At 45.0% G+C, this 14695-nt stretch overlaps 1 protein-coding gene across 8 annotated transcripts in view; it reads left to right on the plus strand.

Moving 5' to 3' along the window:
* AGAP1 (ArfGAP with GTPase domain, ankyrin repeat and PH domain 1) overlaps positions 1-14695 on the plus strand; it is a 702732-nt gene that overhangs the window by 598469 nt on the left and 89568 nt on the right. Inside the window, exon 15 of one of the 8 annotated variants that reach the window (XM_069103138.1) lies at positions 11030-14036. The exons of the other annotated variants lie outside the window; for them this stretch is intronic. Coding sequence (XP_068959239.1) covers positions 11030-11211 — 182 coding nt within the window. The 3' untranslated portion in view covers positions 11212-14036. Of the gene's footprint in view, positions 1-11029; positions 14037-14695 lie in introns of those variants that run through there. 8 annotated transcript variants of the gene reach the window in all.

Consider the following 14695-nt stretch of genomic DNA (forward strand, 5'->3'; position numbering starts at 1 on the left):
CACCAGTGCGTGAATGCCAAATGTAGAGAAGGCCATTTATAGGGTGAGGGAGGCTCTGCCCTATTGGTGGCAGCCAAATGGACTTCCTGGAGGAAGCAGCACTCAGTCTGAGCTTTGAAAGTAGCTAGTCATTCTCTGAGGTAGAGGTGAGGAGGGAGGCATGGAATCGCCTGGCTGAAGGCACAAAGGCAAGAGATGGGATTTGGGGTCTAGGGAAAGCAAAGGGGCCTGTTTGGACAGGAACATGAAGGGCACGGAGCATGGCATGGCGAGAGCCAGGAGGCAAGAGGCTTTTAAAAGACAGACAGAGAAGGCTGAAGTTTATTCTAGGCACAGTCATTATATTTCTCTTCTTGATTTGGAAAAGCAATAATGCCTTGCAGATGACTTCCTGGTTGTTTCTGGCCATTCATGGTATTTGCATGATGTCTCTCCTATCAGATCATGGGTAGGATGGCAGGTCTCTGCTGCCTTCTGCTAAGGACCTACTATGTGCAAACCTGCGAGGTCTCTAAGGCCTGGTTGTTGAGTTCCTTGTGAGGGACAGGGAGCCTTTGAGGCATGCCGAGAATGTGTGCCGTATTATAACAGATATCTTGGCAAATCTTTCCTGATTCAAATGGTCACAAGTCGAGGAAGCTGATTGACAGATGCTGCTGCCAGTGTCTCATTTACCCAGCTCCCCCTGCCCCGGGTTGTGGGAGATCAAATGCTCCACTAAGGAGGCTTGTTTTCCAGTGTTGAAGCTGGTGGTCCAGTGATCACAGCCAAGCAATTATGGCCCTGTTAGAGAGCACGAGGAGTAGTCATTAAATAATTATACCTTGGATTAGCTGCTTTAACTGGTCATTGCCTTTGAAATATGATAGTACAATTGGAAGCTTTTATTAAAAGACAATTTTTTTCAGGGTTGTTGAAAAAGATTTTTTTACGTGTAAAAGACCTGTAATTTTCTGCAGAGGCAGATGACAAACTGGGGAGGGGGAGGTGTGGGAGGTGGGCAGTAAGGGAAAGAAAAATGTTTCCAATTAACATTTCTTTCTGTCTCATGGAGACGGAGACGGGTTGGGGACACTGGCAGCACACAGGCTGGCCCGCCATTTGGCCTTGTCTGTAGTTATGCCAATAAGAGAGCCAGGCTGGCCAGAAAGAAAGCCCAAACGGGCCATTCTCCGGACTTGGTCTTGACTGGGGATTCATTCAGGGTTGATTTTTTTTTTCTTGGGCAGATATTTTCTTCCCATTTTGAATAAGACATTAGTGTTTAACTGTGCCTTTGGGGAAGTCACAAAACCCCAGGTATGGAGCTGAATGTGAAACCATCTGGTCCAACTGCTTTATTTTACAAATGAGGATCCAAGACCCAGTGACATTCACAGGATCCTGGCTTTAGAGCTGAAAGGGACATTTGACATCCTCTGCTTCCTTCACCATAGAAAGTGACTTACCAAGGGCCACACATGGTCAGGCTTGGGTTTGGATTCATGGCCTATCACTCCAAGGTCTGCATTCTTTCCACTGGTCTGTGGAAATGCAAAACGTTGATACTGCAGTAGAATGCATTTTGACACAGCTTGTCTGATCCAAATGGTCACTTGTAAAGGAAGCACAATTGGTGGACTACAACTATGAACAGTCATTTGACCCTACATGCTGTGTTGTGGAAAGCCACCTGTGATCTGACCTTCCCTGGGAATTTGACTAGAAAAGCAGATTATAGATTCAAAAGAGTCGTCAGAGGTCAGGATGATTAAGCCAGGGTGGCCTTGGGGAGATTAAATTTAAAAACACTTTCTTGGAATATGATCATCAGAGATCATTCTAAACCAAGACCAGATAGGGAGACTGAGGCACAGAACATTAAAAAGGCTCATGCCGCATCATGCACTGTGTTAGGGATGGAACTCAGACCTAGGATTAAGACCCACATTTGCTGTTTCCACTCAACTATCCTTTTTCCTTTTATCACCGGTGGAATCTTCATAACCTTTAGGTGTGTGGCCCTCCAGGGGTTTTTGAAATTGTTCTGTCCCTTATGGCACGTGCCAAGAGTGGAGCCTTGGCACAGACAGAGGCCTGGTGCTAGCCAGCTCTCTGACTCCTTCCTATTGAGGTGTTCCATTTGTTTTTCTCTGGCCACCAGTGAAAAGAGCTGTGATGGACACATATTTGTATAGTCCTGGTTGATGTTATGGAGGTCTCCAGTGGCACCATATTGGGGAAAAAAAACTGAACTTCAAATCTGACACAAATATCTTTCTGCTTAAGTGTCTTTAAACCCATGTTGTTGGTTATATTAGCAGTAGACTTGGTGTTCCATCAAAATACTCACTCAGTATAGGAATGGACTGAGCTTCTTATCCACACCTCAGTAGGCTGACCAGGCCAAAAGCAAAGTTTCCTCTCAAACCCAGTTGGCATTGCAGGTTTCATGGTATACCCCAGAGTTCCATCTCCATTTTGTGAGTTCTTTGTTTTAGCAAGACGGTGGTATTTCCCATGTCTACCTATAGCAGCCCACCATGATGGCCTCCATGGCAATTGTTGGATCTCATTAATGAGGTCTGCTGAAGTGGCCCTCAAGGAAACCTTATTTGCCGTCACATTAACCAGGGTGGCTTGTTGGCATTGAATTAAAATAGCATCATTAAGGTTATTTAATTAATCCATCTTCTGCTCTGTGTCCCATTATCTTTTGAGTTCCCTGACTAGATCTACATAGTAAGGGTATCTTCTTGCATTGTAAGAAATGGTGAATACCAAGAATTCCGAAAACCCTAGAAAGACTTGTGTGAACTGATACAGAGTGAAGAACCAGGAAAGCAACCTACACAGTGACCACAATAATCATGAAGTAAATTAACAAAATTTGAAAAACAAAATAGCATTGAAAGACATAATTACAGAAATATTTGTAGCAATATTTGGGAGGGGCTTGCCTCCCCCAAAAATGGAAACTTAGTGGGTGCATATCAATCAGAGAAGAGCTTAACCAATTGTGGCATACAAATGGAATGAAATACCATTGCACTTTTAGAAATTACAAACATAAGATAAAAATATCCAGAGAAACTTGGGAATGTAGCAGAAGCAAGAGAACAGTTCATGCAGTGACTTTCAGTTTTCTGGTATAAATGAAAACAACATTGAGTAAGCACTCCAACCAATGCAATGATTAGAAGTGACTTCAGTAGGCCGGTGGCAAGATGTTTTCCCCTGCTTTCAACAGAAAGGTAGTAGATTCTAGGTGTGGGATGAGAAAATGTCAAACATGACCACTGTCATGCCTCTGTGTCAATTTGGCCTGTATGTCTTTATTACAGGGTGGGGGCTGTGAGGGAATGAAGGACCTGTTGGGAAGTCACAGCAGTATTACCCAAAAATCAATTAAAAAGATAATGGTCTGAGATGCTGATGGAATAACATGAAAGAAACACTAGTCCCACTGGAAATTGATACAACGAAGTGATTTTGCTTTCTGAACACATGCCCTATATTTGCTTGGCCTCCAGGTTTTTTTTTTTTTTAATCCTTTCAAAGGCCTTTTAATGGATGTTTCAACATGACTACATCTCTGTATGGCATCCTACAGGAAAAAGACCGTGATGTCAAGCCCCTTCACAGTTGAAGTAGTGAGTTCACATAGCGTAAGAATCTTTGGGGTTGCGTCTTGTGAAAAAAAGATCCCCCCGCTATTCTCCGAGAACACAGAACATTGACACAGCCTCGTTGAGCAAACGCAGGCTTGGTCCCATGGCCGGCACAAAAGAGAGAGCCCCCAAGCTGCAGCTCCACAATGGCATCGCTGCCAACAAAAGCTCATGGCGCTTCAGAGCCAGTGAGCGTCTAAGTGGCGCACACAGCAGCAGTGGGAGCCATCCCCTCCCGTTGAGGGGCCCTCAGCATTATCTTTATGTAAAGGGTCCCAGAGCGCGGGTCATCCTGAAATACCTGAGGAACACAGACTTGCCTCTCTGCAAAACTGGCATTTTACAGAAGACTTAGAAAGATTTCCCCCCTTCTTTTTTTTAAAGGCAAGTCTGATGTGGACTGTCGGTGTATTATCTGACAAGGTTATCATTTGACTTTTTTTTTTTTTTGAGGCACAAGCTGAAACTCCCTCATATGAATGGACAAGGTTATTTATTTTGTGCCAAAGATGAGACGTTCTCAGGGATGAGTGGCACGCTGTCTTCAGCCCAGCCCCCTTCTTCCTGCGTAGGTGAAAAGATCCTATTATTTCTGATAATTGATGCTGAGGGCCGTGGCGGGCCTCATTTAATCAGCACTGTTCAGCACGCTCCAGGGATGTAATTCATGCACACTTTAACATCCAACATGGCTGACAAGGCTTGGCCACACAACCGGATGGCTACAGCATTTTTTAATCAGCTATCTGAGGCCTATTTATCTAATCAACAGAGAGCTCTGTCAGATGGAGACCAGAGGTGACGTTAATAAGTCTGTAGTTTCAGGGTGTGATGATGGAGGCAGATTTTAGGATGAAGCCCAGGTTTTTGGAGCACTCCAATGGGCTGATGGATGTTTTCCATGTACTTCCCAGGACCTGGTTTGCAGATTCTAAGAGTGGAAGTGTACTTTCCAAAGATGAAGTTCAGAGATGAGTATTAATGTCAGGAAATAAAAATAAAAAGCCAGGACCTGTAAAAGCAAGGCACCTGAAATCCCTATTTAAAAACCCAATTGGAAAGTTCCCTCCAATGGCAGAGACACAGATGTTGAGGCAGACCCTGCAAAAATAAGGTGATGTCCAATAATTGGGAGTCATTAACTTTAAATGATTCCCAGTAACTCAGACTTAGCACAAGGCGGTTATTTGTACATTCTCCCCTTCTCACCCTCTTTGAAATGATCTTGGCTGTCTGTTAATAATTAGGAGGCGTTACGACACGCATTGTTTGGCCATCCAGCTGCAGCAATCTTACAGAAAGGCCAAGTGTGTGGAAAAAAAAAAGCTTCTCTGAAAATTAACATCCCTGTCCGTGTGTGTGTGTGTGTGTGTGTGTGTGTGTGTGTGTGTGTGTGTTTCCATTGAGATTATGATCCAGGATGGACAGGATTTGGCTCAGGAGGACTTTGGGCCCAGCTAGGACAGACCCCCAACAGAGTCTCCTTCCTGCTAGGCCCTCACTGTGGTACACAATAGCTGTGTATAGTGAGGGCAGAAGCAGATTGCCTTAGGGAGAGGGAGGCCAAAAGTAGCATCAGGTTTTCAACCAGGGCACACAAGGTAAATTGTCTGAGGAGGAGTTAGTTTACTACCCAAATCCAGATGGTGCCCAAAATAGCACCTTCTTTACCATGGGATTTAAAAGACTACAAAAATCTGTTTAGCCCTGGCCCCATAGCAGAAATTACACATGCTCTGGCCTCTTTATTAATGCTTCCCATCCTTTCTTTTCCCAAAAAAAGGGAAAAGGTCATTGGGTATCTTTATCTTGTTCAAATTAACCCTGTTCACCACCCCACCCCTCCAAAAAAAAAAAAAGCAAAACCTGTTTGCAAACTTCTTTGGCTCCCTCCATGGTGGATTCGTGGTGGACTCATGGTGGATTCCTTGGGTTGGATTCCTTCCCTCCAGGTATTTTAATTAGATGAGCCTTTTGATTAATCCATTCCTTTTTTTTTCTTTAGAAATATGGCCAATAGTGATGGAGGGGGGAAGTGAAATATTTATTTTTTAAAAGGCTTAACCATTTCCTCTTTGATATTTCTTGCATTAGAATTTATTTGTAAGATGCTGAAATTTCACATTGGATCAATAAAAAAAAAGGTTGATGAGCTTTGCAGCACTGGCCTACGTTATGGCACCATTATACAAAGTGTTGGTAGCACAAAGTGATTTGGGATCAACAAACCACAGAAAATGGCTTATTGGGCCCACTCAGATTGGGACTTAGAACGCACCAATTAATTTGCAGACCAAAGCAATAGGAATTTAATCTCAAGCATCTAAATTCTGGCTAGTTAATTAGTCTATACCAGATCTAAGATTGTATTTTGTGTATGTGTATCTGGTGGCACTAAAAAATCACTCACCCTTAACTTTAAATAGGCATCATGAAAATCCATTAATAACAGTGACTAGATTAAGTAAAATAGAACGCAGTAACCCAGTGATAAGTAACCATGGTGAATTTCATGTAATACCCTTTCACGTTCATATTGATAATAAACAGTTAAGGTCTTGGTATTTTTTAAAAAGTTGAATTTTTATGATATGTATTCATCACAATATCAAAATATATTGGGCTCTTTTTGAAAGAACTTTGCAGCAATGAAAACCTTTTTTTTTTTTTCATCAAAATATTTTCCCCCACTGGGAAGAGTTGAAGGTGTTTCATTTCATGTTTCCATTGTCATCCTCTTGAGTCAGAGAGTCTAACTAAAATGTAACGGGTTGGTTTCACCTCTACCAAGAGCCACACGAATAATGAAGCTTAGTCTTCCTTCGTCTCCATAAAGGGCAGGCGCCATTGCAAAGGCAGTCGGTACCAGCCTCGTTAGGAAGAGTGGGGGCACCCTCGCTGCCAAGATCCCAGCAGCACGCTCTGGCATCCCCTGAAGTTTCATTGATGATAATCAAATTGTATTTTCTTGGAGAGGAGCCCCTGAAGAAGGGGACTTGAAGCAATCAATGTCACAGGAGACAGATTCTTGTAGCGGGACCTCAATATCAGGCTGGAAAAGTCCATTTGTTTAAAAGGAAGAAAAAAGCCTGGCATCTTGCACATTAAAATTGATTATTTCATCAATAGGTTAATAGAAAACCAGGCTGTATGTTCACTTTCTCCTTCTCCATCCATACCGTAATGGGAGAGGGGAGTCTGAAAAATGAAAGACATCAGACAGACTGGGGGAAAGCTTCTAAGTAGGTACTGGAGGTCCCCTCCCTTTCAGAGGGTGCTCATCCTGGACTTGGCCTATTTATATGTAAATGTTTCAGGGAAAAGGGAAGTTGGAAGCCACCAAATGGAGCAGCTTGAGATGTAAGGACGTTCTGGAATTCACAAGTGTTCAGGAAAACAAGAAACCTTTGATACTGAAATGATTCAGTGACTCCATAGCTCAGGATGGGACCGTCAAGCATTTCTTACTTCACATTGCAGAAGAAAACAGTAGATCCCACCCCTGAGAGTCACTCAATCCACAAGCATTTCTTAAGCACCTACTATGTGCGGGGCTCTGTGCTCAGTTCTGGACATACAGAGAAAGGCAAGATCAGAGTCTCTGTTCTGAAGGAGCTCACAGTCTGTGTCTAGTGAAAGAGGTCATTCTGTAAGGGCTAGAATCCATACTGGACACATCTGAAGATTAATTCTGTTGTGTGGTTTGATACCAGAGACACTCTTGATGGCGGATTTTCATTTATAATTAAATGTTCATTCATGACCCTTTTTATTTTTAATTCAACCCTATTTATATTTAATAATTAAGGAATGCCTACAAATGATTCTCCTGTCTGGTGAAGATGCTCAAAGGGGGAGGCCTAATCCAGTCAATAAATAAGGAAATCCTTCTGTTGATTAAAAACAATCATCCTCAGAACCTTCTAAACCAGAAGCGTGGTTTTTGGCCACCTCAGGCAGCAATTTGATCAAATGCCCTATCTCTTCTTTGCCCGGTGTGGATGAGTGGTGTGGGAAGGATGGTGGGGGTGGTGGGATGAGAAAGGTAACGTTGCTCATGATGGGGACAGCATCTTCTGCTTTGCGAAAGAGGGTGATTCTTGGTCCTTCGGTGGTGGATAAACTAAGAAATACTGAGGGCCAAGTATAGAAAGATTTCACTGTCCTTGGTCATCTAAACCCACCCCATCCCCTTGTGGCTTCTCATGGCATCTCCCAGGCTCTCCCAGCAGGGGAAGGAACTGGTGACTTCTCCCAAACTGGAAGGGTTTGGAATAGTTGAATGGCAAGTGAGGCCTCCGATGTCTAAGGACCATAAGTCTGGAGAAAGTCTTTACCAAATTACCTGCAGGGGTGGGGGAAGGGGGACTTCTCCAATAATGAAGCAGCCTCCTAGATGACAGACATGCTAAAACTGTGTCCCAGGAGAGCACAGAGTGAACCCCAGGGCTGAAATAGCCCCAGGGGACAGGAATGGGGAATTCCATCTAGAGCAAGCCAGGTCTTCCTTCCTTGTCTTGCATTTGCTGTGTATTGCCTTTAGTCTGTCCATAAGCAGGTATTGTGCTTCTGTTGTAGGCCAGGCTTTGTGCTGGGTTCTGGGGGTGACACGGCAGAAATTCCAAAGGCCCCCTCTCAGAGAGTTAAGAGGCCTTTGGGGCAAGCAACCTGTGCCCAGAAAATATGACTAGGAGTGATGTCAGAGCATGCCTGCCCAGGTGCACACGCGTGTGTGTGCGTGCATAGGTGTGTGTGCGTGCATGGGTGTGTAAACTAAGTATCCACAAAATACAAGGTCATTTTGACTGGGGCTGAGGGATTGAGGCTGGGATTGGCAAGTGGGGGTGGGAGGAGATCACGGAAGTCCTTGTGTGGGAAGTTACCCCCTCACATTATAAAGTACTTCTCTGATATTTCATGAATCATGAAGGAAGCCTTCGCTTCTCAGGAGTCTACAGCAAGAGCCCAAACCCCCACAAGCCCTTCCAAGCTGAAAAGGCCTCCGTGACAAGCCTGGGGATAGACAGTGTCATGACAGGAGGGTGACCACTCAGGGACAAAAAGGCTTTCCCTTTTCTTCTTTGTCATTTTAGGCAGAATCCTTTGTAAAGCCTGTCTGCTGAGGCATGGTCAAGTTGCCATCGGTGCTGGCAGTGGGCATAGTCCATGAATAAAATCAGGGGTCCTGGAAGTTTTTAAACACAGATTTTTGTAGGTTTCCCAAATATGTTGCTTTTGGGGACCTAAGATCATGCCACCCCCTGCCCCAGGCCTCTCCTGATGCTTCCCGTCGAAGCCCCATTGACAGATCGCTCCCTCCCTCCACCTCCCTATTTTTGTTTCTTCTTTTTGTATCACTGGCATTTAGCATGGTGCCTGCCATAGGGCAAGTTTTTGTAAGTGCTCATTATGCCGAATCCAATGATTATGTATCAGAATACTTCGTGTTTACTTGCTAAGGTGGGGTCTTAGTGGAGAACTGGCCCCAGAACTGTGTCAGGTGAGGTTGGCTCTGAGGGTTCATAGGGAGGAGCCCCATAGACAGAAGCCACCTGGACAGGGGCTCGGTGGATAGACAGAAGTACCTGGATCTCCAGCCCAGTACAGGCGGAGGCACCTTCCTGAGCCGCATCTGCCTGCGTCTCTGTTGAGGATAATCACTTGTGAGGGTGGACACCTTGGGAGCCGTGTCACCACATGAAAGATTTATTTGGCCCAGCCTGGCTCCCTGCCAGGCGATGGAGGACGGCTTCTCGCTAGGGAATTTCAGATACATTTTAACATTAGCATCAGCCAGATAGTTTCCTTTTCTCGTGGGGTGTAAACAGAGCCCTCATGCATGGACATGCTCACTGCCGTCCTCACTGAGCCGGGAGCAGGCTCTGGTGCCCTTGTTACGGGAGGTGCGTGTCTTGAGATGACGGCTCTCCCTGAGCGCACGTGGGCTGCCCTCCCGCCAGCCGCACTCGCCTTGGAAGCCTCTGCTCCCAGAACCCCAAGCGTTTTCATCTGAACATCAATCCCCAAGTTAGAGTTGTCTTCGCCACCAGTGTTAGAGTGAGTGGGGGACGGGGTAAAATGAAAAACCAAGTGATAGAAATGTGTGTGCGATGAGAAGATGGTGTCAGTGGTGATTATCGTCCCAGCGCTGCCTTCACCCCAAAGCTCTGCCTTTGGGTCCAGACGAGAGGCACCCACAGGTCGCTGTTGGGCCCTTCAGCAGAAAGTCACACTGTGCTGTCCCTCATCATTAACTTGGTCTCCTTCCCTTGTGTCGACCCCTCTCCCTAAAGAATAAGATGGATGGACGTCAAAGAGAGGCCCCCTACTGTTCCCCTCCTCTCCAGAAAAAAATGGCCGCATGTTTCGGAGTGGAGGAAGGGGCCAAGAATCCCTCAGCACCTACTGTGCGCCGGGTACTATGATAATCAAGTGAGATGACGCTTACTGTGTAACAGTTTTGTGTATGCTTGGTACACTTCCATGTTGGCTTGCCAGGGAGAACGCAAGCTCCTCGAGGCAGGGACTGGCTGTCCCTTTATGGTCTCTGCACAGTGTAGGGCACAGAAGAGATGCTTCATTCGTGTTCATTGATTGATAGGATTTGAAGCCAGGAAAGCCTGTGTTCAAATCCTGCCCCTAACAGTTACTCGCTGGGTGAGCATGAGAGTGTGGGATTCTTCAGTAGGTGATGCTGGAGTTGTTCATCCTGAGCCTCTCTTGGGCATCTCTGGATGACTGCAGAATCTCTTGCTACCCTTGGCTGAGGGGAAGGGGACAAACAATGCTGCTGATGTGCAAGGTGATGCCACAGTGGGGTCTCTGGGAGTGCACATTCTCCTGGACCCCTAAGGAAGAAGCTCAAGGCTTTGTCTCCAGGGACTTCTTGGGTTGACACACCAGCTGTTTGTGACAAATAAGGACAGGCCAACTCTGTGGACACTTTTTCCAACGGGGTGGGCTGAAGTAAGGAATCCCTTCTCCTCAACTCGCCCTCTCCATTTCTGGGGTCCACGTTTTATCCAGACTGGAAGGGAGAAGGGGGAAGGGGGTCTTCTCTTTCTTGGGAGATTCTAAAAAGCCATGACCAGAGCCCAGCATAGACACGTGGGTTGTTGCACGTGGAATGGGAGTGGCCTTGTGTTATGCCTCACATGCTACTTTGATGTTTCTTTTTTTCCCCTTTTCATTTTTTTTCTTTTCTCCTTTTTTTCTCTCCTCTCTCTCTCTCCCTTTTCCTCTCTCTTTATTTCTCTCTCCCTCTCTCTTTCTCCCCCTTTCTCTCCCTCCTCTTTATTTCTCTCTTCCCCCTCCTCCTCTCTCTCCTCTCTTCTCTCTTCTCTTTCTTCTCCTCCTCCCTTTCTGCTCTCGGGATGCAGCCAAACGCAAAGCATGGAAACTAAACCGTGTTGGTAGCCTGCGAAATATATACAGCAGCAGCAGTACCAACACCGAAGGTAACAAACTAACGCCTCCCCCACCATCTTCCTCCCCATACCCTCTGTCTCTGCCTCTCTGTCCTGGGTTCAGGTCCCATCTCTGCTACTTGTGGTCTGTGTGACCTTGGGCGCATCACATGCCCTGGCCTCCCTTTGGTACCCCTGTCAGAGGGCCTGGAATGGCCTTGCAGATGGGCTCTGCTGCGGCCAGCTCAGAAGCCCCTGCCACGCTCCCGTCCTCTGCACACCAGACCTGGAAATCGGATTTGCCCAAAGAGTGCATGCTCATGCCCTGTGTTTGCCCGGTCCTGCTCCTGGTCTTTCCATCTTTTCTGTTTGTGCATTTTCTTTCCCCATTCATGTTCGTTTCAGCTTACTTAAATTCTGACCTTTCCCTCCAGTCGTCGAGTAGTGATGTTTAAATTACTTCAAAAACCTATTTTCTCCTCTTTTTTCTTTGCCTTTCTACATGTGGGCACTCAATGTAATATTTCCCGAGTTATTACCGTTTTTAAAAGTGTGCGGATCAGGCGTAATGATCTGTAGCCAAATACAATAGTGTGCTGTGACATTTAAGAAGCACTCTTAATTTGTTGGGGAAAAGCGTTCTCTTTGCCGCTCGAATCCGAAGGCGAGCCGGGCCGGGCCATTTGCATGCGCTAGTCTTGCTTGTAAATTCTATAGATTGTTGTGTTGTGTTTCTAAAGGTCGCCTGGTGCCAAAGTTCACAAATTGACTCCCGTCGGCCGAGGACGGCCCGTCATGGCTCTGCTGGGAGAACAGATTGGATTTTTTTCCCCCACTTTCATTGAAACAACGCAATTATAAACTGCCTTTTGTTTTGATTATTACAAATGTCAAGGGTCAGAATTATTCTGATGCCAGGCAAACGGGGGAGGGAGGGCCCCTCCAGCTCTGACAGCGAGGAAGAAGGGCCAGAATTCAGGGGGAAAATGCAATGCAAAATAAGTCACAATCCACTGATCTTGGTATAATAGGGGGAATTTTTTTTCACTTAAGTGCAAGCCATACGGGTCAAGTGATGGCGAGCGCAGGCCCTAACACTAATTGACTTATTTGGGAAGGATTAGAACTGTAATATTTTTCTTAATGTCACTGTTTTCTGGGCTGTTGATTTTAGCAATTGCCAAGCGGTGGCATTAAATCTCTTGTAAATTTTAAATTGCATGCTATTTCTGTAAACAAGTCCCTCTGTTCACATCCTGATCATTAACCTTTGGTGATTTATATCACCATCCTTTTTTCTCCCCTTGCACAATTACTACTGTATTGGCGGGCATAAGGCCGCTCTCACAGCCAGATGAAATGGGCCTGGGAATCAAAAGTACCCCTTCTCAGCAGTTCATCAAAGGACTGTTTCCCGAGGACAATCTGGTTCCAATCCTCACTGTAAAACTGTCGCCTTCCTGAGGAAGGGCTGAGCTTGGGCAAGGATGAGATGAAAAAAGCCTGCCATGATCAGTGCTGCTTTTCTGTATATTAGTCTGCTGGCATTGAAGAGCATCATTGATTCTTGCCAGCTGCAGCAAAAATGTGGCCCCTGGAAGACTTGAGGGAATCGAACTTCTCTTGTCTGCTTCCTCACTAGCCCATTTTTTTCTTTCAAATGTCTGTGTGTGTGCACGCACACACACATACACATGTGTTTTAGACATACTTGTAACTGAAAATTTGAATTGGGAATACCAAAGTACCAAACAGGATCTCATCTCTAAAGAAGCTAGAGTACCATAGCAGCTGATTTTGGGTGTAGTCAGGAATGTAGAAGTCCAGTACGATGATCAAATGATGGTTTGGACCAATTATCCTGAAATTTTAACAACCTTGAATCACCTTTTAAATATGAGACATGCTTTCTGGACCCAGTACTGGAGACTCAGGTTGTAGCCAAGCATATGAAAACATGTGACTCCATATTGCTAAGCTTTGCGATTCCAAGCAGAAATGAGAATCCCTCAACCTTAACTAATCAGGTAAATGGGGTCTTTTGCAGAACACAGAGACGTGCTGAGGGGGGTGGGGAATGAACATCTGAGCAGAAGGGCATTTGAGCTTCTCTCTCAAATCAGAGATAATGGATGGCATTAGAAATGAGGTTCTCCTCAGTTGACAGTTCCCAGCTACAAAAGACAGTAATGGGACCATTTTTTGTCAACAATGCCCAAGAAGATAACCTCTCCTGTGATTAACTAGTGGTCTCTCTTCCTTCAGATTCTTTCTTGGAGCAAGTCTGTGGTTTTTAACTTTTACCTTTCCTTTGATTTCCATTTGTTAGACATGGAGTGGGGGTTCTAACTGTAAATAATTAGGAAGATTTCTAAGCTTTTTGTGGTCATATGCATCAATAAATTAAAGAAAAAGTATTGTAAGCAGAATATCATCCTGACTTTCCTTCTAGTTTAAAATCTATAGTCTTCCCACATCTTCACATTTCAGGATTGGGAGGGAACTCAGTGACCATCTAGTTGAGATAATGCACAGTCATAAAAAAGTCACTATAACAGAGCCATGGAATGACCATCCAGCCATTCCTTAGAGATCTCCAGGGAGGGGCAGCTCACTATGTCCCAAGGCAAATCATTCCACTCTTGCATAGCGCCTGTGGTTGGGAATTATTTTCCTGACTTTGCTTCATTGAGCCCTCCATCTGCAGTTCTTTTGCCCAAGTGAAGCAAGGATAATCCCCCTTCCATATAAGATCCCTTCACATATTTGATGGGAAGCTATCATGTCCCCCCGAGTCTTCTCTTCCCCAAGTTAAATAATCACAGCTCCCATCTAGGTCAATATTCAATAATTATAAAACGCTGCTCCAAACTTTTCTCAAAATTTCCTCATGTAACTCTTCTTCCCATTTTTGTGGACATCTTTTGTTTTTTCATCACCTTTACTTCTAAATATGTTCCCTCCCCCCTCCCCCAAAGCCATTCCTTGTCACAAAACAAAAAAAAATAGAGGAAACATCAAATAAAATAGGGGGAAAAAAGCATCTTGGCCAAACCAAATAATTCATTACCAAGTCTGGTAGTGTGTGTCATGCCTAATGGAACATTTTATCAGAGTCTCATCTACTTGGATCCAAAAAATTAATGTTGAGCTTTATTTTGTCAAGTCTCCATTTTATCACACAGAATTAGGCATTTATGGGAGCCAAGTGGGATCTGACCTACAAGGAGACGCTTGGTTGCTCAGGGTAGGCACATCTACCATTTTTGTTTTAGGGAAACAGAGAAAGCAGAGTGAGTGGTGAGCATATGAAGAAGAAGCTTCCACCTCCCTCTTCCTCTCTCTTCTGGGCTCTCATGCTCTCTTTGTACCAATCTCACTCAGCCTTGTATTTATATACCAGCCCTGTGTCCTCTACTGAGGTGTGAGATTTTTAGTGCATTTGGCATCCAATTCAATGCTTGCCTAGGGGAGACTCAGTGAAACATGAATGGATGGGTGAATGGGTAGTACATGGATGGATGGATGGGTGAATGGATAGGTGGATTCATATGGATAGATAGATATGTGTTTTGATGGATGGATGGATGGATGGATGGATGGATGGATGGATGGATGGATGGATGGATGGATGGATGG

This window comes from Petaurus breviceps, unplaced genomic scaffold (assembly GCF_028583685.1).
Source record: "Petaurus breviceps papuanus isolate PSGF00001 unplaced genomic scaffold, PetGlider_PUasm1.0 567, whole genome shotgun sequence".
Lineage (NCBI taxonomy): Eukaryota > Metazoa > Chordata > Mammalia > Diprotodontia > Petauridae > Petaurus > Petaurus breviceps.